Source organism: Aphelocoma coerulescens, chromosome 4, assembly GCF_041296385.1.
Source record: "Aphelocoma coerulescens isolate FSJ_1873_10779 chromosome 4, UR_Acoe_1.0, whole genome shotgun sequence".
Classification (NCBI taxonomy): Eukaryota; Metazoa; Chordata; class Aves; order Passeriformes; family Corvidae; genus Aphelocoma; species Aphelocoma coerulescens.
In genome coordinates, this window is record NC_091017.1 from 32,831,044 (window position 1) to 32,852,874 (window position 21,831).

General features: G+C 49.6%; 1 protein-coding gene and 1 long non-coding RNA gene across 3 annotated transcripts; one reads left to right on the plus strand and one right to left on the minus strand.

Moving 5' to 3' along the window:
• Positions 1 to 8,131: 8,131 nt before the first annotated feature.
• On the minus strand, positions 8,132 to 14,091 carry PPP1R3B (protein phosphatase 1 regulatory subunit 3B). 2 transcript variants are annotated; one of them, XM_069013460.1, is made up of 2 exons: positions 14,016 to 14,091; positions 8,132 to 11,561 (listed from the first exon to the last, which is right to left on the minus strand). In XM_069013460.1, exons 1-2 carry the CDS (start codon positions 14,027 to 14,029, stop codon positions 10,670 to 10,672), a joined length of 906 nt encoding a protein of 301 aa, XP_068869561.1. In that variant the 5' UTR covers positions 14,030 to 14,091; the 3' UTR covers positions 8,132 to 10,669. The 2 variants fall into 2 exon arrangements, with proteins under 2 accessions (XP_068869561.1, XP_068869562.1); XM_069013461.1 differs by lacking the exon at positions 14,016 to 14,091 and adding an exon at positions 13,499 to 13,878.
• Positions 14,092 to 15,103: 1,012 nt separating this feature from the next.
• Positions 15,104 to 20,672, plus strand: LOC138109670 (uncharacterized). Its single transcript, XR_011150651.1, has 3 exons — positions 15,104 to 15,315; positions 20,055 to 20,260; positions 20,348 to 20,672. It is a non-coding gene; the product is annotated as an uncharacterized lncRNA (long non-coding RNA).
• The last annotated feature ends 1,159 nt before the right edge of the window (positions 20,673 to 21,831 follow it).

Consider the following 21,831-nt stretch of genomic DNA (forward strand, 5'->3'; position numbering starts at 1 on the left):
ACATACATGAAGTGAGCAGATTTGCTGCTCCAGGGCTTCTTGCAGTAGAAATAGCAGCTTAGTAATAACTAGCTGCCTTGCCTGATTGGGGCTCACTTTGACTTCTCCCAGATTCCCAGCCATTGGTGCATGCCCTTTGGAAATGTGGGTGCTGTAGCCAAGGTTGCTCAGGGTGGGGTAACCAGGTCAAAGCATGCGGCTGCATTAATGGCACACGGAGAGTTGGATGATGAGGGACAGGCCTCCCAAGAGGGGCAAAATGCCACCTTTCAGAATGTGAAAGAACCCCAAATTCCCAGAAACTAATTGCACAGTGAAAAAAACCATTTCAGGTGCCAGGTTATGTCCAACAGCTTCCTCCTGGAAAGAAAAAGTAGTGATCACGCTGCTTCTTCAGGGAATGAAGCACAGAGAACAGAGGCCAGTACCTCTGTGTTATCAGATCAGCTGTTGAAGCACACAAGGCTGTGCCAGGCAACCGCCTCTCCTTTGCATGCTTAACAGAAAAGAGATCCTGTATCTATGGCTCCAGTCCAGACAACACCTGCCAAGTGGAAGGAGAGGCTGCTGCTGCTGTGGAGGAGTTGCCTTCACGCACAGACGGGAGAGGCCAGAGGCAGTTCTCAGGCATCTGGGTTTTTCTGGCATTCATTTTTTCCCAAACAAACAAAACACAAGCTCTGTCTTGACCTTGAAGAACTTGCAGCCTTTCACTAGGTAGTGCAGAAAAACAGACACTGGCTGCAGTGAAAATAATGACCAGAGCTGAGAGAGTCCCTGGGACCAGAAGAGGAGGGACTGCTCTGCTGGGGTCTGACCTGGGAACCAGCCTTGAAGTCACTCTAGCTTTGTCAAGCATACTCCTTTCAAAAAACATCCTAGAAGCATATGGTCTCAATTTTCACATGGCTGGTGACATTTCTTCCCTGTATTGCCTGAAGAAAGCTATCTGAATGATTCATTCCCACCGTTCAAAAACTGCACCAGTTTGGAGTGGTCTGGTTCCCTGGGGCTCTATTTACAGCTTGGTCTGCTGGGCTGCAGAGCTGCTCCATACCAGAGAAGAGAGCATTCTCTCCAACTGATGGAAAAGTTTGAGTTATGCAGATGTCTCCAGGATTCAAAATTTTCTTTTCTCAGGGTCTATACTGCAGCTGGGAACTCGCCTTGGTGACTGCTCACCCATTCCTATTACTGGGTCACCCACACCTTGGAAAAATCTGGCTACTGATTCAAGCTCAGATGAGTTTGATGATTCTCGTTGTTCTCAGTGCTCCTTTGGTGCAAGCTGCTATAAACTGCATCAGATCTTTTCCTGTAAGACCATATCCAAATTTCTGCCTTCTTAGTTAAGGAAACAAAGGCAACCCACCACTGGAATTTGGAAAGGAGGAAGCAGCCAAGCACAAACACAAGCAGCAGAGCTGAAAAGCAACATCAGAGCTGAAAATACGGCTCCAGGTTAGCTCATGACCTCCTGTATTTTTCAGAAGAAAAGAGCCTTTCCTTCTGTTTGGCTGGAGGTAGAGTTGGGAGGACCCTTACTTAGACCAAGTTGTACAGAACAGGCTCACAAGTCTCTCTGTTTGCGGCTGATTCTAGGAGGGTATGCCCTCAAGCAGGCAGATTGTGTGTCAGAAATGCAGATTCTCTGAGGGTGGAGCTGCGAGATTCTGCCAGATGGGCACTTTTTTCAGACTCTGGCAGATCTCTCATTTTGTTGATTGGATAGCTGAGCTGTGGCCGTCTTTCTCCCTTGTTCTTTCTACCCATGGTGGGGGAAGATGCTTGTCATCACTGGGGGGCTTTGCTGTAGGGAGCTGGCTGATGGCGAGATGAATAAACTGCTTGTGCTGTGCTAGAATGCCAGCATGGCTCCACTTAGCACCACTGAGACACAGAAGACCAAGGGGATCGGTGGTCAGGAGTGACCTGCAGCCATTTCCCAGCCCTTTGAAAATGATGGCTCAAGCTGACATGTGGCTTAGAGATGTTCAAAGGAGCTGCACCTTCTGCAGTGTGGCTGTGCAGCTGCAAAGTCTGGGGATCTGAGCAGTGCTTTAATGCTGAGCACCATCGTAGTTGTATAAAGACAGAAGAAGCCTGAGAGTCTCTGCTGGCTCAGTTTGGCATGATGTGCAAGCATGCTGGCACTCTTTCATCCCAGACATTCATCTGTGATGCAGGATTTTCCCAAGCTGTCTCCAGCTGCAGCTTTGGTCGATCTAGCCCTTCCAGCATGCAGAAGACAAGAGCAGTGAGTGTTTCTGATGCCAGGTTGCGTAACCCTGCATGAGGGGCTTGTCCCCCAGGCCCTACAAGATCATATTCTCCACTCCAGGAGAGGCCTGAAGCCTGGATCATTCACCTGCGGATGTCTAGCAGACCAGCATTATTTATGGCTGTTTGTTGCAAGTTTCCTTGCTGCTGCATTGCTGTCCTGTAGGATATGTCTCAGAAAGCATGATGAATTGAGCGGGGTGCTTTCAGCACAAGCTGTAATTTTCATACGGTCCTCCTGGTCCAGCAGCAGCAGCTGGAACTGGCAAAACAGCCAATGTCCTGCTTCCCCATCTAGTCACCTGAAGGCCAGGGGTGGACTTTTCCTGGCACAGCTGAGTTGTTCCATGTTGTCAGTGAGCCAGGGAGGGATGGCCAATGCAAGCTCCTGGTCTCTTGCGTGTTCCACAGGCATTACTGTGGCCAAGAGAAGGCCCTCTGAGATCTGTCCTTGCTAGCACATATTGCTCCAGTTTCAGAGGGAGATAACTGCTTTCCCTCCTGGCTTCTCCAGAGTGATCCTGAGTTGCCAGCTGGAACCATCTCAATGGTGGCAAGCCCCAAAGAAAGGCTTTGGGTTCCACAGGTCCGAAGCAGCCTGAGGCTGCTGTGGGTTTTCCAGGTCTGAGAGTGAGCTACCACGTCCTGTGTGCAGTGTCTGTGTTTGGTGAACTAAGTGGTTAAATATTAAATCCAGACTGATGCAGATAAGTATGACAGAAGTTTTTACTGAACTGTTAATAAATACTCAATTTGAGGCCAAATCAGGATACCTCTTAGCAGAAATAACACCCACAAGACAGCTTGACTGAACAAAAGGCATGTTTCCTTGCAGTAACACCAAAATTTAAAAAAGGAAAAATTACTAAAATGCTCAGTCATCCTGCTATTAACCCCCAGGAGTGCATCCCTGCTGGCTTTATGGCTCACTGTTTATCAGCACTAGGCTGTTATTGCAGGGCATTTAGAAGCACTGAAAGATTTGTGTGTAGATTCATTGGTTGTCTAAGAGATCTTATTGACCACCAACTTAAAAATTAGTGTGTGTCTGCTGTGATTTCTTGCAGGGCTATAAAGCACTCAAGAGATAATTGTTCTGGTCTCTGAAGTGAAGTTCTCCTCCTGCCGAAGCCACTGCAGAGGAGGTGAGGGTTTGGTAGATTTATTTGGTTTTAGTTTGCCTCCTATTGTGACTTGATGTCCTTGGAGACAGCTTCTTGGAGAAAGTAAAGCTGGACTGTGACAGTCCTCAGCCCAAGAGGGAGACCTGTTCCAATGTATCCTAGCCCAGTGACCAAGTGTGCTGTTGAGTGATGGGTGGAAGGTGCCACATCACCTACAAGTGCCCTGAACCCTGGCCTGCAGCACCATCAAGGACATTCTGCCAAGCTCATGGATGAAGAAACACTGCATTTCTGACAGCCATGCAGATGACAATAAATCACAGCAAGTAGGGAAATGCAGGAGAAGCAACACCTGCCAGGTGTCCAAGGGAACACCATGTGAAAGGGGAATGGTCGTAAAACCCTCAGTGGACTGGAGAGGGCTATTATATTTTGTCCTATGAAAGTGACTGTCTCCATAGCACTGGAGTGTCACCACACAAACACTGAGGAATTACACTCCTGCTGATAGTAGTCCAGTTTTGTTCTGCCAGGGGCCATAATCATGGAAAGCAGGTGCAGGAGATCATGAGTTCCCTATTGCTAAATATTGAGTGTCTGGGAGGCAAACTGGGGTCTGTTTCGCTCAGGTTGGAAGGTGGGCTGTAGGTCAGTTTAGGCCTTTGACTCTTGACAGTGGGGTTTTCCAGAAACTGTATTGGGAATATGGTTGTACCCTTTACTGCAGCATGCCTTGGCTGCTACCTTGCCCCAAACTATACATAAATTAGGACTTGCCAGCCCTGAAGTATTTTTGTCCTGTAGCTGCTTACCTTGTACCCCCACATCCGTATGTCCTGAATCTGGCCAGGAGCTGGAAGAAACCAGATGCTTTGGCAAGACTACAACATTGTGCAGAGTCCTTTGATTCCTGAGGACCATGTCTTTTCCCCTAGGAGAGCAGTGCAGCCCTGGGACGGGGCGCAGAGATGTGGTGGCATCTACATCACTGAGTTCATCCATATGGATGAGGCCTTGAGTGACCTCAGTTAGCTGTGAGAGTGGTTTTGCTTGGAGCAGACATCTTAGAGACCTCCTCCCACTTGAGCCTGTCAAGGATTCATTAGGTAGAAGACATCACCATGGTCTCAACAAGACTCCCACACCAGAAATAGTGGAAGCTATAAAAGCATTTATTCATTTTTCATACTCTTCTTATGCCTTCAAAACATATTGCTCCTGAGTTAAGGAGTTTGAGCCTTCCCTCCTCCTGAGACTGCATAGCAGCAGAGCGGAGAGGAGATCTGTGACTAATGCATTGGCTGGAAGGGCTCACCCATATCCCATTCCAGGAGCCAAGGTACTTAAACTGGTGACTGGTGTGACTTATCTGTACCAAAGGAACAGGCCAGCTGCAATTATTTTTCCACAAAGACACCCTTTTTCTTTCTTTAAGTCTTGTGTAAATGTCAATAACCAGTCTTTACAGACAGCTAACTCTTTGGCAGGGCACCCCTCCAAGGGGGAGGATAAAGACGGGCTAGGCAGCTTCTCTGGCTGCAGAGTGGCAGAACCTAGCTGGGCCAGAGAAGCTGGTTTGAAGCTTACTTCCATCAAAAAAACCCCAAGGACATAAATATGGTTTATGGCAATAGTTTAGAGCCAGCTGAACTGCCCAATAGGAGCAAGTCTGTGGAAACACCAGGGAAGCTTGGGAGTATCACAACCCAGCCCCATGCTGCTGGCTTTTTGGCAAAGCTCTGTGCTGTTCCCAGGAGTACTCACAGTGCTGCTGAGAGCTGTGTCCCCAGCACAGCCTCCTCCCACTCCACACAAGTGCCCTTCCTGCCCCCTGTGACCACACACAAGTTGTGGAAGGCATTGTGAAATCAAGCTGATGCTTGAGTCTGGTGATGGTTACACTGGAAACAGCATCATTGCCTGACAAGGGAGGCACTACAGAGCAACAAGGAGCTCTGTGGGACGTGCTGAAATGTAAGCCCCATTTCGCCCTTGCCTTGTGGTCAAGAGACTTCCCCCCAGAGACCCAGTCTCTTAGAGGCTCATTTGCTGGTGCTTTGGGGAGAGGAAACGGAAGAACAGTTGACTGCTGTTGGGAAATGACATGCTCTGGTTTCCTCCCCTCTTATGCTGCCCTCCATTAGCAAGGCAGACACGTCTTCCACAGGTCACTCTCCACTGCAAGTGCCTCTAAGAGCTGCATTTAAAACCAAAGAAAAGTTTGGTCCAGCAGCAAAGTACTATCTAGACACATTTACACTCCCATGCTCTAGAAGAGACATGTTTCTTACCCTCTGCATATTATCCCATTCTGGGCAGTTTTTCCCAAGAGCATCCCCCCCACCCTAGCAAACATCTCAAGGAAGAAAGTGGTGTGCTCATACAACATTTCTGACCCTGCTCTGCCGGATTTTGGTGCAGAGAGCCTACATCCTGCCTTTGTCACCATATCCAGGACCTGCAATCCAGGGTGCTCTAGAGGAGGCTGCTGTGACAGCTAGTGGTTCAGCAGAGCTGCTCTGCTGTAGGACAGCACCCCCAGGCCACTGGCAGATTGGCAAAGGGAGTTGGATGTGGAGCACAGGAATACTTGCCCCTCCTCTCCTTTACCAAACTGTCCCTGGAACACAAACTTTGGAAACCTGGACCTCCAAACACCTCCAAGATCAACACAACACCACAGCTTAGTTATCTCTACCCAGAGATGGCACCGAAAACCCTCAGGATACAGAGGCTTGGGAACTTCAGAGAAAAGTGGTTGGGGGAGGGGGTGGAATGGCATGAGCATTCTAAGAAATCTTTGGCTATTATCCAGCAAGTACACAACCACACCTGCTACCAAGGGCTTTATAAATGCAGCAATTGCAGTGTCATCTAGCACGTAACACTTGGGCATTAGGTGAGAAACCCCAGTGCCCTTCTAATGCTTGCACCATCTCCTCAGCTGCCCCAGATGACTTGAACTTCCCTTACGTCCTAAACTGAAACTGTCCTCACATGGGGTTTTCAGCCACAAGGCTGTCACAGGAAATGTCTGGCTGCAGTTTTCTCATTCATGAGCTTGGGCCAGTATTCAAATGTGAAAACAGCCTTGGCCAAGCCACCCCAAGCACCAGGTGGATGTGCTGAGGACGGGCCACAACTATCTTTTAATTTTTTTTTCCATGCAGCCAGAAAAACAATCCGATTACCTTTTAAAATAGACCTGTGTTGTATGTTTGATTTAAAAGAACCACAGCGGTAAAAGAAGTCTGAAGCATTTTTAGTAGTGCTTAACAGTTGTGTAGATGTGGAGGTGACAAAGAATTTGTGGAGAAAAAGGAGTGGCAAAAGGCTGCCAAGAAGGTGAAGCCCTTTGCCTCATGCTGCTGTCAGGCAGGGGCTTACGTGCAGGGCTTGTATCTTACCCACTGCCTGAGAAAAATCACACACACATAACTTTCCCCCTGCCCCCAGCACACTCTTCAGCCTTTCCCCGTCCTTTTTCCAGGGCCCAAGTGCTCTCAGCTGGAAGAATCCCACCACAAAGAAAGTGCCAGAAGGGCCTCTGGACACAAGCAGCAGTGGGTGACAGCCAAGGAAGACTCCCCTGAGCCACAGGGCAGTAAATGATCACAGGCAAGGGACACCATGCAATAACCTTGTCCCAGATGCATGCAGGCCCCATATTTCTCTGTGAAGGGGAGAGCTTCACCCCGCTGCGTCAGCATGCTTGGTTTTGTGATGCAAATACTAGGGGAGGAACCAAGAAACTAAAAGCCTTACCTTACCCCGCTGCTACAGAAAGCAAAACACCCTGTAAAGAGAGCTCATCTTATGACAGCAGGAGACTTGGAAAGAGCCACAGTCAGAAGGTGCTCGGTTTTATCTCTGTATAGAGCAAAGGCCAAGCTCACTCTCCGCCAGGCTTTGCAGTAAGAGGGGAAGCACTGCCCACAGAGCTGCTCAAACCAGCACACACCAAGACAAACACATCTTCCTCCCCATCCCCCATGGCTTTCCATCTTACCTTATCTGTAAGCGGCAAAACCCACCCAGCTCAGTAGTTGATTGTTTGAAATACAACACCTTCAGGGCATCACCGAGGCTCAATCTTTGTGGTGAAAGCCAGGTCAAATGCAAAAACTAGCCCTGGCTGGCATTTACACCAGCTGTTCCCTTTCTGTAAATGGGCATGTTTCCTGCTAGTGCTTCTTATTGCTGTTACAACAGGGACAATTACTTGGACGTAAAGAAGGGTCTAGCTTCCATCTGATCCTGGTGTTAGAAAAGAGCCGGCCCCCACTTCTGCAACACCTCTCCCAGCATCTATCACACCCCACTACACAGGCAGACAGTAAAGCACTGATCCCATATCAAGCCGGCGTGGGGGAAGGGGAGAAGGGGGAGAACGGAGACTGACTCAAAAGCAGAAAAACCCGAAAAGGCTGTTCCTAGCACTGCAAGCAGGAGAAGAGTGGAGTAGTTCAGGAACACAGTGATTAGTGGGGAAACCTAAGAGCACAGAGAAAAGGGTCCGGGCTCCTCCCATTGCGGGGCCGCAGAGGCAATGGAAGCATTTGTGTTGGCAGGAAGACAGCAGGAACAGGCAGCTCTTTCCTGTTTCGGGCAGCAGAATTCAATGTGGATGTGTGCTCCTCCCTGCCAATGGCCACTTGCAGGAAGCTGGACCCGTGTCCAAATCGCCTCCCCAGCCCCATGGGTGCTTAAATAAGATGATGGCAAGATACACAGCCAACATTTTGTTCCACCTTTATTTTAACAATCAGATAAAAACAGAACCATATTTTTAAAAGAGTCATTACATGGCAATTATAAAGTGCATTTTCCACTTGAATGTTGTGTACAAAAATATCTTTTAAAAACAAACATGCAAAACATCCTACAAGGCACTTCCAGGCATAGAGCAAGGAGAGCAACCCCCTCACTTCTATGTTCACATTGGCAATGGAAAAAGGGGAAAGGGGAAAGGCCACAAGTAGTATTTTTAAACTGCTATTGGTCAAATAGTCAGTTCCCAACCTAGCTTTACTTATGGCACTGCTCTTCTAGCTTATCTTCCATGTTCCTCCCTAAGCACACCCAATGCACAGCCTGAAAACAAGCCCATAAGGAGATCCCACCATCCACAGCACCCCAGACCCACATGCTTTGTTTCAGCTCACAAACAGCTCTCCATAGGCACAAGAAGGTGCCAGGAGAACACGACTTTTCTACAGTCAGTGTCTTACAGCATTAACACCATACACTAAATAAATAAAAAGTATCAGCGTCACTCAAACTTGCCTTAAGTTTAAAACCAAGCCAAGCTAGGCAACAGTCCCTTCCGGAGAGACCAGATGCAGGCTCTAAGAGCTGATTTGGGAAGCTGTTTGAACAGAGCAACCAAGCCTGATGAGCTCTTGGCTAGCAAGTAGATTCACCACCTCGACTAAGTGATCAGGCACAGTGGAGACACGCACTGATTTTGTATTTTGAAAAAGCAGCAGTTGAAGGCCAGCTATTCTTCCTGCAAGCTCGTCCCTTTTGATACCCAACAGTGATCCCAGTATCCCTTCTAGGTTAGAGTAAAACAGCTTGTAAGTATTTACACAGTAGTATCCAGAATTAAAAGCTATGTTAACAAAGTTAAGTAGTCTAGCCTGTTGCTTCTCTCCAGCACATCCACAGGCTACTACAGGCACCCAAAATTATATAAAGCTTATGCACTAGAAAAAGTAGTATTTCCTTGACCTCTATTTCTACAAACTGTTCAGCACTCTCCCTTTGAGCTGAGGGATTAAGTTATTCTGCTCAGTTAACACCTCAGAAACTTTATGAGGCTGTTTGGCACTGCTGAGCTCACCACCTCAGCACACATCCAGAAGACAAGCCACCTCTTTAATCATAGGGATGGCTCACATCTGTGATTTGTCTCACATGCAGGGGTGCTGTCAGGATAACCCCACATCTCACTCTCCTCATGGCTAGTTCTTTGCATAGGTGGGGTGAGCCATTTTTTATGGTCAGAGATGCAAATCTGGGCATTTGCAGGTCAAACTGGCAGATACTGCAACAGTGAGGGGAGCCCAGCACACTCATCCAGGACAGCCACAGCACTCTCACATGTGAGGCATGTTAGCTGCCAAGCAGTCCATGGCACAGAGTAACAAACCATTACCAGATCTTAAAAGCAATATCAGCTCCAAAGCCTGCTCATCCCAAAGTATTGCTGGGATCGCACATACCACCCCTTTCTCAGTCAAGGCACTTCCACCACAGTGGGTACACAACAGCCACCTTTGTATACAGGACACAGCATAGATAGCCATGGGGTCTGTTGGTGTTTAGCTCCTGTAACAAACAAGCAGAGTCTCCTGCACAGGACCCTGGGCCCCAGCTGGGCAAAACTCTGGTTTACCATCCACAGGAGGAAGAAATGCATTTTCAGGGTCCAGCACAGCCAACTTCAGATGTCCGTAAGGGGAAAAAGCATCATTGATCACTTGTGGTTAATGAAACAGGAAGGTTTTGAAGAAGGCAGTCAAGGATGTCAACCACAGCTGTATTACAAGCACCACACAGCTACAGCTAATCTCTATTTTTGGTAACACCAATGGTATGAGAGATTTTCAAGATCATCTGATACAACAACTGGTGACTAAGCATACCAGATCCTCTCCCACAGGCACATCTCCTAATACGGCCGGCTGTAGGGCCACACTTCCTGTCATCACACTGCATTTTCACTTCCAAAACACACTTTCTGCCTCCAGTAGGAAGGGCCTCACTACAAGGATATGTGCAAAGAGAGGACTCCATTCCCGGCAATCCAACCACACTATTTCCTGACAGGCACAGGCTGGCTTTGCAAGGAGAACCCTGCAGCTGTAGTACAGCCCACTAACAATACAATACTAGGACATATTTTGAAAGAGCCTTCTAATAATAGGCAGGCAATACAAAGCAGCCACTACATAGCTTGGACAGGCAATATAAGCACTGTAGTGTTTCCCTGGACACGGCAATTTTACTGAAGAGGAAGAAGAAGTGCTGAAGAGACATGAGCAGTCCCTGGTTCTCTGATCATCTGGAGAGCCAGAATTGCTTCTCTGACTATAAGCCCCCTGCCAGCAGAGCACTGCACATCTGGTTTTGCTGGGAGGCTTATGCCAAGCTACACAGAGCCATACTTCTTCCACCCATTCATACATCTGTGTTCAGACCAGCCCCAAGGCCTGCAGACACACCAGCAACAGTTAGTCAACCTGGACTTTGTCCTTGGGTCAATAGTAGGGCCCGAGCTTCTCGTAGCCTGAATAACTGGGCCACTCAGGAAAGAGGCCATAGGAGCACCGGGGGCTCCCAAACCGGTCAAATGCACTGCCAAAGTCAGGAGCCTGTGGGGGACGGACAGCTTCCTGGGCAGACTTCAGTTCTGACCGTATGATCCTGTAATTTGTGTCCCTATTGTTGTCCCAGTACACCTTCCCATTGCACTCAAAGGAAATGGCAAACTCGACTCTTTCGTGTGATTGAATTCCCTCGGGCAAGCTGATGTCAAAGGAAAACGTGTCCTGATCTGACCCTCCATACATATCCTTGACATACTGGCACGGGTGATCTACAAAGCTTTTCCAGGTGTCAAACGTCATCCGGATCTTCACAGTCTTTTCAAATGCAAGGTTCTTAACCTTCACCGTTCCCACAATAGATTTCTCCTTTAGCACACAGTTTTCCAGACAGACACAGTCTGTCTGGAGGCGGTTTCTGAAGTCCAGGTAGTCTACAGAGGGCTGAACAAAATCCAGGACAAAGCTGTCCTTCTCTACTGTTGTCAGACCCACGATGTTGTCTATCAGCTCTGTGATGTTGAAAGGAATATCAAGTGGATCTTCAAACTCTGAGAACACCTTTACCATTGTCAGAGCGAAGCCTCTGCTATCTGCAAACGACACCCTTTTCTTCACTTTGTTGTGTGTGAAGGAGTTTGCTGCCTCTCCTGGTCCATTCAGTGCAGTCTTGCTGCTCAGCTGGATGCAGGGCCGCAGTGGCTTGCTTGGCTTTGGAGCAATTTTGCAGGCACACTTCTCTCTTCGCAAGGGTGGAGAGCACAGGTACAGCTGCATTGCTACATCCACAGCCATTGCTTGCTTGTGAGGGAAATAGTCTAATACTCTGGAAGATGAGAAGAAGGGTCAGTTGGTGCTAGAAAACAATTTTAATATTAATTTTGTCAGAAAACTGATATATCACTTCTCCCCCAGCCATCCCAAATAAGCTTGCTTCTTAATTAAAGGCAGGTACTTGCATGGTGCGATTTACAGACACTGTGAGAAACACACTGCAGCAGAAGCAGCAGGACCAGAACATTTCCAATCCAAAGCAAAGCCCATGGCTCAGTCCTGCCCATGCTCACAAAACCCACAGATTATCAAATTTCAATGCTACATAAAGCAGTATTCCTGCTGCGCTTTCCTCCCTCCAGGAGGGATTCTCCTCAGGGCTTCACAAGCTTTTGTAGGAGTAGGAACTCAGTTTGTCACAAGCTGCTGTACACAACTGACTTCACCTCTCATAAAACCCCAGATGTCAGCCAAAAAGCACTCGTTCAGTTGAACAACACTTTGCTCACCACTGTCCCCCAGAACTGCTCCATCCAAAGTGCCTGCAAGTAGTGTTGTAAGGATAGCAACAGTCTGACACAGCAGGAGAGCACAGGCTTAGCCAGCACTGCTCTGGAGCTTTCTTCCCTCTACTCCACTTTAAAACAAGTGTCAGCTCAGAAGGCATATCAGCCAGTTTTATCTCCAGCAGAGCCTGTACCTCAAGCTTCCACAGTGTTTGTGCTAAGCCCCTGGAAAACATCCATACAGCTACAGGTCTCTGCCAAACACAACTCCCCTACTCGAGCTTCACTGAGGCTTTGGAAGCAAGTCCTTCTCCCAGAAGGCCATGTGCCACTCCACTACAGCCTCTCCTCCAGCACCCAGCCTGTTCCTTCAGGGATGCAGCACCATCTCTCTCGATACATCCATCATAGGGCACTTTGCCAGATGTAGCTCCCAGAACACTGCATCTATCATTCCCTGCCCTTACACTGACATTCAGATAGATGCTTTTGGCAGACTCTCTTTGGCCTGGCTCTGGATAAACCACTGGATGGATTTATCACACACATCCCCCTTAAATCAACCGTATTGCAGGTGACTTTAAACACAGTATACCCTTAATAAGAATCCTGCTTGGCTGCAGGCCAGGCTTCAAAGCTGCTCCCACCACAGGGCAGGTTGAGCCAGCAGCAGTAGCAGTGACCACTGGCCTTGTGATGCAGCAGAATTCCGGCTGCCAAAGCCACGCACAGCCAGCTCTAGTACTTGACTGCTGCTCCCATGCCAAGAAAAAGCAAGAGCCACACTCTCCAATTCAGTGCTTTAACTCCCCACCCTGTAACACCAACACAGCAGCTCTGAGCAGGCTTTCACAGCATCCACTCAGCAAGGGTATCTGTTTATTCAGAGCACATGTGCCAAGGCTTGCATCCCAACACACCCTTGCTTGTTTCATAGCAAGCCTTAGTTATTCACAGTTTTAGAATGAAGAGGCCATAAAATACCCAACCCAACTGCATTGCTTGGGAGCTTTTTTCCAAGCTAAAAACTATAGCAAGAGCTCTTCATAACCAACTATGAGCATGAGCTCTGTGCTTTTATGAACTGTCTTTCCAGCTCATTTGATATCCCAGAGAACTTTTTCTGCACCTGAAAGTCTGCTGATGCTCAGCTCTCAGCCAGAGGCAGGTTTCCCCTTTCGGGGCTGATGAGGGTTGTCTTGAACTTCAGATTCTTTGAAGGTGGGAACAGGGATACAGTTTTGAGAGCTCATGCAGGAAAGAAAACTCCAGAAAGCAAAAAGTGCAAGGCAGGGAGCCCTGTGCAGGTACAGGTGCCAACTCCTTTCCCTTGCCCCTCAAAAGGAGAACAAACTCGACTCTGCCTCCGGACTTCTTCCCGTAACTTTACCCTCTCCTGAAAAGGATGTCTGTCGCCACTCACTCCTCCTCCCTCCTGTCATTCTACGAAGGAGAATTAAGCCAGAGCCAAAGAATTACTTACACCTCCATTATCGAACCCCTTCGGTTGCCTCCGCTATGCTTCCCACGCTACCTGGGGACCCCTTGCACAGGGCTGGGCGTGCAGCACTTGCCGCGCCGAAGTTCGCAGCCGTGACGCGCGGCCGGCTGAAGCAGCGCTCGGACGCTCCGCACCCCGTCCTGCTCGCCGCCCCAGGGAAGGCCGGGCCGCCCCGCGGGCACAGCCCGCTCCCCGCAGGCATCTGCCCGGCGGTGTTAACTCGCTACAGCCCGCCCCCTCCGCAACACCAGACAAGCCGCGCCGCCCGGAGCCGGGAGGGGCAGCCCCGCCGCCCGGAGCTACCGCTCCCGGCCCGGCCGGGGGCTGCAGGAGCCAAGCCGCAGGACCCCGTTTTCCCCCAGGAACAGCACCCAGCACCGCGGCGGGGGGGGGGGGGGGGCGTCAGAACCGCTCCCGCGAGGGAGCTGCGACCCCGAGCAGGAGGGGAAGGCAAAGAGGAGCAGCAGCGCTAGCGCCGGGGGCCGCGGCGCGCCCGTACCTGGTGCAGTGCATGGGGCCGGTCCTGCAGCACCGCCGCGCGCCCCGCCAGCTCCGGGCCGGCCTCTTAAGGGCGCCCGGCCCCGCCCCAAGGAGCGGCAGCCAATCAGCGCGCTCCGAGCGCGGGCGCCCGGCACGCGAGGGGGCGGGGCCGGGCGGGGGGCGGGGCCGCGGTGTCCAGCGGGTGCTGAGGGGCCGGGTAGGGACGGGGGGTCCGCCCGGCGGGGCCGCGCCGGGAGCTGCGCCGGGGCTCCCGTGTGGGGGAACCTCGCCGAGCAGCCCCGCCGCTCCCCACCCCGCGGAAGGGGAAGCTCGTTGTGGTAGAAGTGACAAGCTCTGTGTCAGGCTTCAGCTGGCCGCAGTCCCTCACTATCCGTCGGCTCCTGCGCCAGGTTGCTCTCCCTGTGTGTCCGGAATCACAGAATCAATTTGGTTGGAAAAGACGTCTGAGATCATTGAGTCCAACCTATGACCGAACACCACCATGTCAACTAAATCACGGCACTAGGTGCCACGTCCAGTCTTTCCTTAACACCTCAGGGAGTGTGACCAACTCCCTGGGCAGCCCACTCCAATGTCTAACCACCCTTTCTGTGAAGAAGTTCCTTCTAATGTCCAACCTAAACCTCTCCTGCTGCAGCTTAAGACTGTGTCCTCTTGTCCTGTCACTGATTACCTGGGAGAAGAGGCTCCTTTCAGGTAGTTGCAGACAGTGATTAAGGTCTCCCCGAGCCTTCTTTTCTCTGGACTAAACACCCCCAGCTCCCTCAGCCGCTCCTCAGAGAACTTGTGTTCCAGACCCATCACTTGCCTTGTTGCACTTCTCTGGACCTGCTCCAGCACCTCAGTTTCTTTCCTGAATTGAGCGGCCAGAAATGAGAAGGGCAGAGGAGGCTTTCCAGGTGCCACAAGTAAGCAGCTAAACCCATGAGAATCTGTTCTTGAGACAGGAAAGCCTTTTTGGGGCACCAGTCTTCCTGTCTGAGCTGGCCCAGGGTGTTTGGGTGCTCAGGGCTGGGTGGGGAGGAGGGTAACTCTCACACTCATATCTTTAGCCACACCCCAGGACTGTGCTGGCCCTGGGTGGAAATCTCCAGGGGATACTCAAAAATCTGCTTTCCAGACAATATTTACAATGTGCAATGGAAAAAAATGCTTTTTTTTGTAGAGGTGGCTTCCCTCCCTGAGGAAAAAACACCAACAGAGCCTGTCTGGCAAAGGGATCAGCTCCATGGGAATCCCTATCTGGCACATGTGCAGAACTGGAAAGGTGTTTCCAACATCCTGAAAACATCTGCCAGGTGAGTCGATGCTCTGTCATAGATCCCCACTGCTTTGCAGGGCCAGCTGGGCCAAGGGGTCTTCCCAGCTGTTCTCCTGCCTCCAGTTCCCATTTCTGCTCCTTGTGTCCATGTCAGCACAGAGCCCAATGTCCTCAATAATGTGGAAAGTGTGCATGGAGCTGGCCTCCTTGTCAGGGGAGTGGCTCTGTGGACAAACGCCACCTCCATGGGCAAGCAGCAGAGGCTGTAAAGCCTGCTGGAAGGTAGGAAGGCACATTTACCTTCTCCCCATGGTAGTAGTGGGAATACTTTTTGTGCCACTTCTAGCTTCTAACTGCACAGCTGCGAGCAATGCTGCTCTCTCTCACCTCACCTTCCTTACAGAGCAGAAAAGCAGGATTGAAGTGTCAACATTTGTTTTCCATTAACTTGTGGAAACACAGACAGCTATTGTTAAAGCTGGAGACTTCCTGCTGGAAGCTGACATTTAATAAACTTATTACTCTGCAAGGCAAAAGGATTCTGTTGGGGGGAAAAAAAGCCACACGACTTTTGTTTTATAAACTCTTTTTTGGTAAAAGCAATGGTAATATTTAAAGTTGGGGAGAGAGAGCTGAAAGATGTACCCATTGCAGGAGTGTTGCATATATTTCATGTGCTGAGGGTATGGTGGGATTTTAGAATGTGTTACTTAATGACAGGGTTTACAGCAGAAATGAGGAGACCCGTGTTCAGATTTCCCCAGGAGCAACAGGTAGACATGGGATAAGGTGATCATGGCCCGGACCCCCTCCAGTGCTGCTCCCCCTTCTCCAGGCAGAGCCACTGCACCCTGGCTCAGCATCACTGGTCCAGAGAAGTTCAGGTGGAAGTGGTGGACTTAATGGGATGAGCCCCAAAACTGGTGGAAGCCCTGATCTGACTCACACTTGTCACTCTGGTCCACCACAAGTCTCTCCTGCGCCTTGCTGGCAGCTCGGCACCACAGAGGTGCCGAGGGAGATGCTGGTTCCTCTGTGCTGTGCAGGCTGTGCCCAGCCAGCCCCAGCACCAGGCATGGAATGCACACGAGGTGGCTCAGGGTGCATTTCTGCCCCTGTTTGCCATGAGTGGGGCTGGTATTTCACAACTGTGGCTCAGTGTTTGCCCCTGAAGCAAAGGTAGGTGGAAGCCTGGGCAGGGTATTGTGGCGGACTGTGGACACAGTCTGTTATCTCTGGAAAGCTGAGATAGCGGCTATATTTAGCTCCATGCTAGGCCCTTGTGCAGTGGTCTTTGTGATTTCCCCACAGCTTTCCACCCCTCCTGCCTTGCTGAGAGATGAGAAGAGCTTGTTCCCTGGCATGAGGAAGAGGCTGCACGCTGCTTCTCTCTGGGGGAGTGTTGTAGAACTAGTCCCATCCAAAAAAGACAGCTCTGGAAGGAGGGTCCCACTCTCCCATCATGTCTCACCTGGGTTTCCTTCCTCATTCAATGAGTATTTACCCCAGCACATCCTGGTACAGGACATGGTGTCTCCTGCACCTCTTGAATGCAGCCCTGCTGGTTTGCTGCAGGAAGGGAGGATGAGCTTCTCTGCCCCTCCTGAGGGGCCCTCCTTCCCCTGCCATGCTCCCTCAAGAGCCACCTCTACCAGCAGGCTTGAGTCGGTCCTCAGGGACCCTTCCTGGTCCTGCCACCTCCTCAGTGCCCTGCTGGAGACATGGGTAGATGGAGCATCTTCTCCTTCTTGTTGCGACAAGCTGTGACAGCTCAGCTTCCCAGCAGCTGGCCAGTGGGCAGTCCCGGCAGGAAAGGGGAGAGGGGCCAAGAGTGTTGTGCAATGTGTCCACACCACATCAGGCTGCAGGGCCAAGGCTCAAGGGCGAGGGCTGTAAACCAGTGGAGTGGCTGATGTAACAGGGAGCTGTGCGGGGCCTGCTGCCATGGGGCACCCCATCCCATACCTCATGCCCTCTGCCAAATCAGCAGCCACTTCCCACCCCTTCTAGGTTTCATGAGACTCAACAGCTGATGCGGAGAGACCCAGTGAGCATCCTTGCTGAGCAAAAGCAGAGCAGGGCTTGGCTGCAGAGGCCAACTGGCCAGTGGCCACTGGTCAGTGTCTGTGCTTGCTGGCCAGCCAGCACTGACAACCCCTTGGCCAGCTATGGCCAATGTGACAGAAAGCTGTAGGAAACATGGATTCCCTCACGGTCAACTTGGTAATTGCAGTCAACTTGGTACCTCTCACCATCATCTGTAACTGTGTGCTGAAGCCTGATGTGCTGCTTGGGAGCTCCTTGTGCTCCCAGGCCCCAGTCCAGCTTCTCTAGTGTCACAGCAAACAGCTTCACCAAAGGAAAGACTTGAGAAGACCTGCTGGGTGATGGGATTCCCCTTTTTTTCCATAGGTCTCAAACTTCTGTGTCTGTACCAGGCAATTAAGCAAAGAGCATTCAACGTGCCCCAGTATCAAAGGAAATCCCACTCTTGGCTAAGGCTCTTGACTGTGCCTTGGGGAGCTGTGCTCCAGGGCAGAGGCCCCTCTGCTTCTCCTGTCCAGAAAAGAGAAGCTGCTTCAATATACTGGCTGCAGGCCTGAGGTGGGGTATTTATCTTGGCATGGCTCCCTTTGGATCTTGTGTGCACCCATGGTCAAACACCCTGTGGAATGTGTACTCTGCCCACTGAAGACCATGGCACCTTCCCTTCCAGCCCAACATGCACAGCGAAGATGGTGTTGGGCCAGATACAAAGCCTGGCCTGGTACTCTGTGCTGTAGAGAAGGACTGGGTGTTACAAAATCGTGCCTCTTAATATCAAAAATGCTCAACAAGAGAGACCTTGAAAATCCTTGCAAAAAAAAGAGGGAAATTATGGGGGAATGCATGAAGGTAAATTAGCTACAACAAATGCTTTAAGGAAAGCTGCTACTTAGAGAGAAAAAGGGGAATGGGCTTTCAGCAAAGGAAGAGCTCAAAGGTCAGCACAAGGAGACAAATGACAGTAGAGAAACCAAATGACAGACAGACAGGACCAACAAAGAGAGAAGTCCTTGGCCTGGCATACAACGTGCTTGTTGAAAATGTTTTAGCAGTGCTAAAGTGAGGCTGGGTACCAAGCTGGAAAAATCTCTTTTCCAGAGACGGGACCCAAGAGGGGGTGAGTCCCTGCAGGAAGAGAATGGTACCCCCTGCTTTTTCAACATATATAATGTTCTTTTCAGAGAGCTGCTCAAGGACCTTGCCTTCCTGCAGTCTACAGAATTCATACCCATCAGTGGAAAAATCATAGCAGTAGGAAGGAGGTTGGTTGTCTGTCCCAAGATTGCATAAAGTGGTGCAACAACTGTGTACCCATCCTTACTTCTTTTTTCTTGAGAGCATCCCTTCCTCTACTGAACATGCCCTGTGGGAATGTCTGGCTTGACCTCCCAGAAACTGTTCTTTGTTGTGCTTCAGCTGTTGCAGAAAAACATGGTCGTTTTCCATCCCTTCTGCTGTTTGTTTGAACCCAGGAGTACCTTGTTGTGCAGATACTATGTGTAAAAAAAATCTGTAAACAGGAAGGAAGAAAGGAGCATAAAGACAGTTTGGCTTAAACCCTCAAATCCTCCAAATTCCCCATGTGCTTCTGCAGGAGAGAGACAGCAAGGGCTGGGCTGGAGTGGCAAGAGTATGAAAAGGAATTTGGGCTGTTTCAGTGGATGCACTAGTGTGATTGCAAATCCAGAGGGATGCTCAGCTCCTCTCAGGCAGGCTGAGTCAGCCCAGCTGCACTGACAGCTTGCCTGTTTTATACAATACAGGTATCCAACTGGCTGAACTTAAACCTGCCCTAGATGCATAAGTCATAGTGAAGCAATGTATATTTTTACTTTTGTGCCCTACAAAGTCTGCAAACTTTATCTGGTGGGGCAGATGTCTTGGGAACTTGTGTGTATCCAGGCTGGGGACTCTGAGGACTTATCTTTGCACAAGAGACTGTGCTTTGCCTGAAAGTCACTTGTATGCTGATGAAGGCTGGGACAGAAAAAGCCAGACTGAAGAGTGCATGTAGTTCTTGAAGATAAATATGATCCTAAGCTCCTTTCAGGGGTTCATACCCTTCGGCTGAGCCTCTCTGAGTATCCAGGCTCTCTGCTGCAGCAGAGAATGGTCCATCCCTCCATGAAGCATTTTGTCTCATCTGAAGATTAGTGTCAATGAAAGATGAGATCTGTTGCTTTCTGGATCTGCCTATGTTTGTGCATTCACTATAGAGAGAATCTGAAAATCAGCAGGAACAAGATGCCTGACTTTTAAACAGTATCCTGAGCAAGTGCCAAAGGCAATGTCAGTGGTAAAGGCAAAAGCTCAGGGTGCTGAGGAAGGAGGTCAGCTGAAGCCACTCCAGTCATCAGCCTTTGCATTTTTTGAAAATGTTTTTCAAGTGTAACCTGGCCTTTTTATTTGGAAGTTTTCATTTAATCCCAGGTGGGCAGAAGTTATATTCAAGGATTTTTACCCAATTAACCAGAATCTTGAAGTTTCCTTCTTGCAAAAACTAACTGCTAGCAACACTTACCCCTCTCTGGGGATCATGTACTTCTGAAGTTGCACATAAATGCTACTAAGCAGGTCACTTGAGATCCCAGCTTTGGAGCATACAAATGCTTCCAATGTCTGCAGGTACCTTGTCATTGCCTCATCTTCTGAGTGCTTAGGATCCTGTAGAGACATCTCCCTCCCTGCCTGATCTTACAAGATCCAGCTAATCTCATCTCCACCTCACAGGATTATAAGCACAGCGTCTTTGCACCGCATCAAGGACTTCTAAACTTGGATTGGATGAAGCACATTTAGGAAATGTGCCTGCAGACAAGAGGCCCACCCAGGGCAGGAATAACTCTAACGGGATCTGGAAAGCAGGCTAGCTATTCATAGGAAGGCTGCCTCTGTCTCTGGCTGGGGAGGAGGGAGTCCAGCCATCAAATGGTACGGTAAGCAGTGTTCCAGTGCTGACAGCTGGGAATAGCTCATGTCCCAAGCCCACAGAGCCTGTGAGCATTTTTGTCTGTCTCTTTCAGCTCTCCTCCTCCTCTAGTCTTTGCTCATCTCATATCACTGATCTGCCCAGCTTCCCTTCATCAGCAGCTACTGGGACCCTGCTGTGGCTGAAAACCAGAGTAAAGAAAATGCAACATCCTCCCAAAAGTAAGACAAACTGCTTGGTGTCTCAAGTTTCCCTAAATGCTACTGATTCCTGAGCCGAAGTTAAAGTGCTGCAAGGCAAATCAAGACGGTGCAGACACAGCAGGTGGTGAAAGAGAAGGTCTTTGGCTTTGTAAATAAGAGACCAGCTCATAGTGATTTGACTCGAGTGGCACCAGCAAAACTGTAAAAAACAGCAATAGTCAGGGGCTGCAGGAAAATCACAAAGTTGAAATAAATATTATGGTTTTGAAAGTCACTACAAGTAGGCTGTGAATTCAATTTGCTGATTTATCTATTCCTTAAAAAGGAGAGACAAATCTAGAAGAAGTGAAATAGTACATAGCAGGTGAACACCTTGGGGTTTGGTCTTTTTTCACCTTCAGGACTGCAGTGGTAACTCAGGTGTTTTTCCTGAAAGCCAAATGCCACAATAGGCCATCTTTCCTAATTTTTCGAAAATACTTTGACCCCCACTGCATTAGTCCAATTTTGCGCAGTACCACTCCATCAAAACTCATAGTGCAGTGGTGAAAAACTGCAGAGAGTAGTACCAAATACTCTGCACTAATTATTTCCATTCATCTAAGGGTTACTTCAGAATACAAAGTCTTCAGACTCCCAGGGAAGCTACAACCTGGAAAAGACCAAACACTATTTTCTGAGGCTGGTTGCTGTAACCTTATCATCTGAGACTCTCAGAGCACTTTGGATCTCCTCAAGAGCATATCCCAGAGACAGGAAGTTGCTGTCACATCCTGGAGATGGGCTGTATATCTAAGCTGGCTGCCCCACAGAGTGATGACCCACCTCAAACCCTGCCAGTTTTTTCAGATCTCTGTGATTGCTTTGTCTTGAAATTGCTCAAGTCCAGTCTTCTAACTTGGCCTTCCTCAAGGTCTGGTTGGTTCCCCTGCCTCTGCTGGGTGGATCCTCCTTGGGAGTCTTTACAATGCCTAATGCAGCTCAGGTTGTGGCTGATGTGAGCTGGTTATGAGCGGTTTGACAGCTTCGAGACAACCTTTAACGCCCTTGGTCCCACAGCTTCTAGAGTTGTGCCTGTGGTAGGGTTTGCTCAAGTAAGGAATTTGCTTAGGTCCTCCAAGAGGTAGGCAGAGTTAGCTCAATGAAATTAAATAACCAAGTACTGTTTGATTAACAGCTTAACCCAAGCTGCTTGTGGCTTCCCTGGCAGCCAAGGCTGATCCAGCCTGTGCAACAGCACGACTGGGGCTTTGCACCATTCCTGTCCAGGGAACCACGTGTGGGACGGAGCTACCCTGGCACCCAACCTGCCTCCAAGATTTTTAAAGCCTCTGCTTAAACGTGAGTTAGAGCAGCTATAAATAGCAGTCAGTGA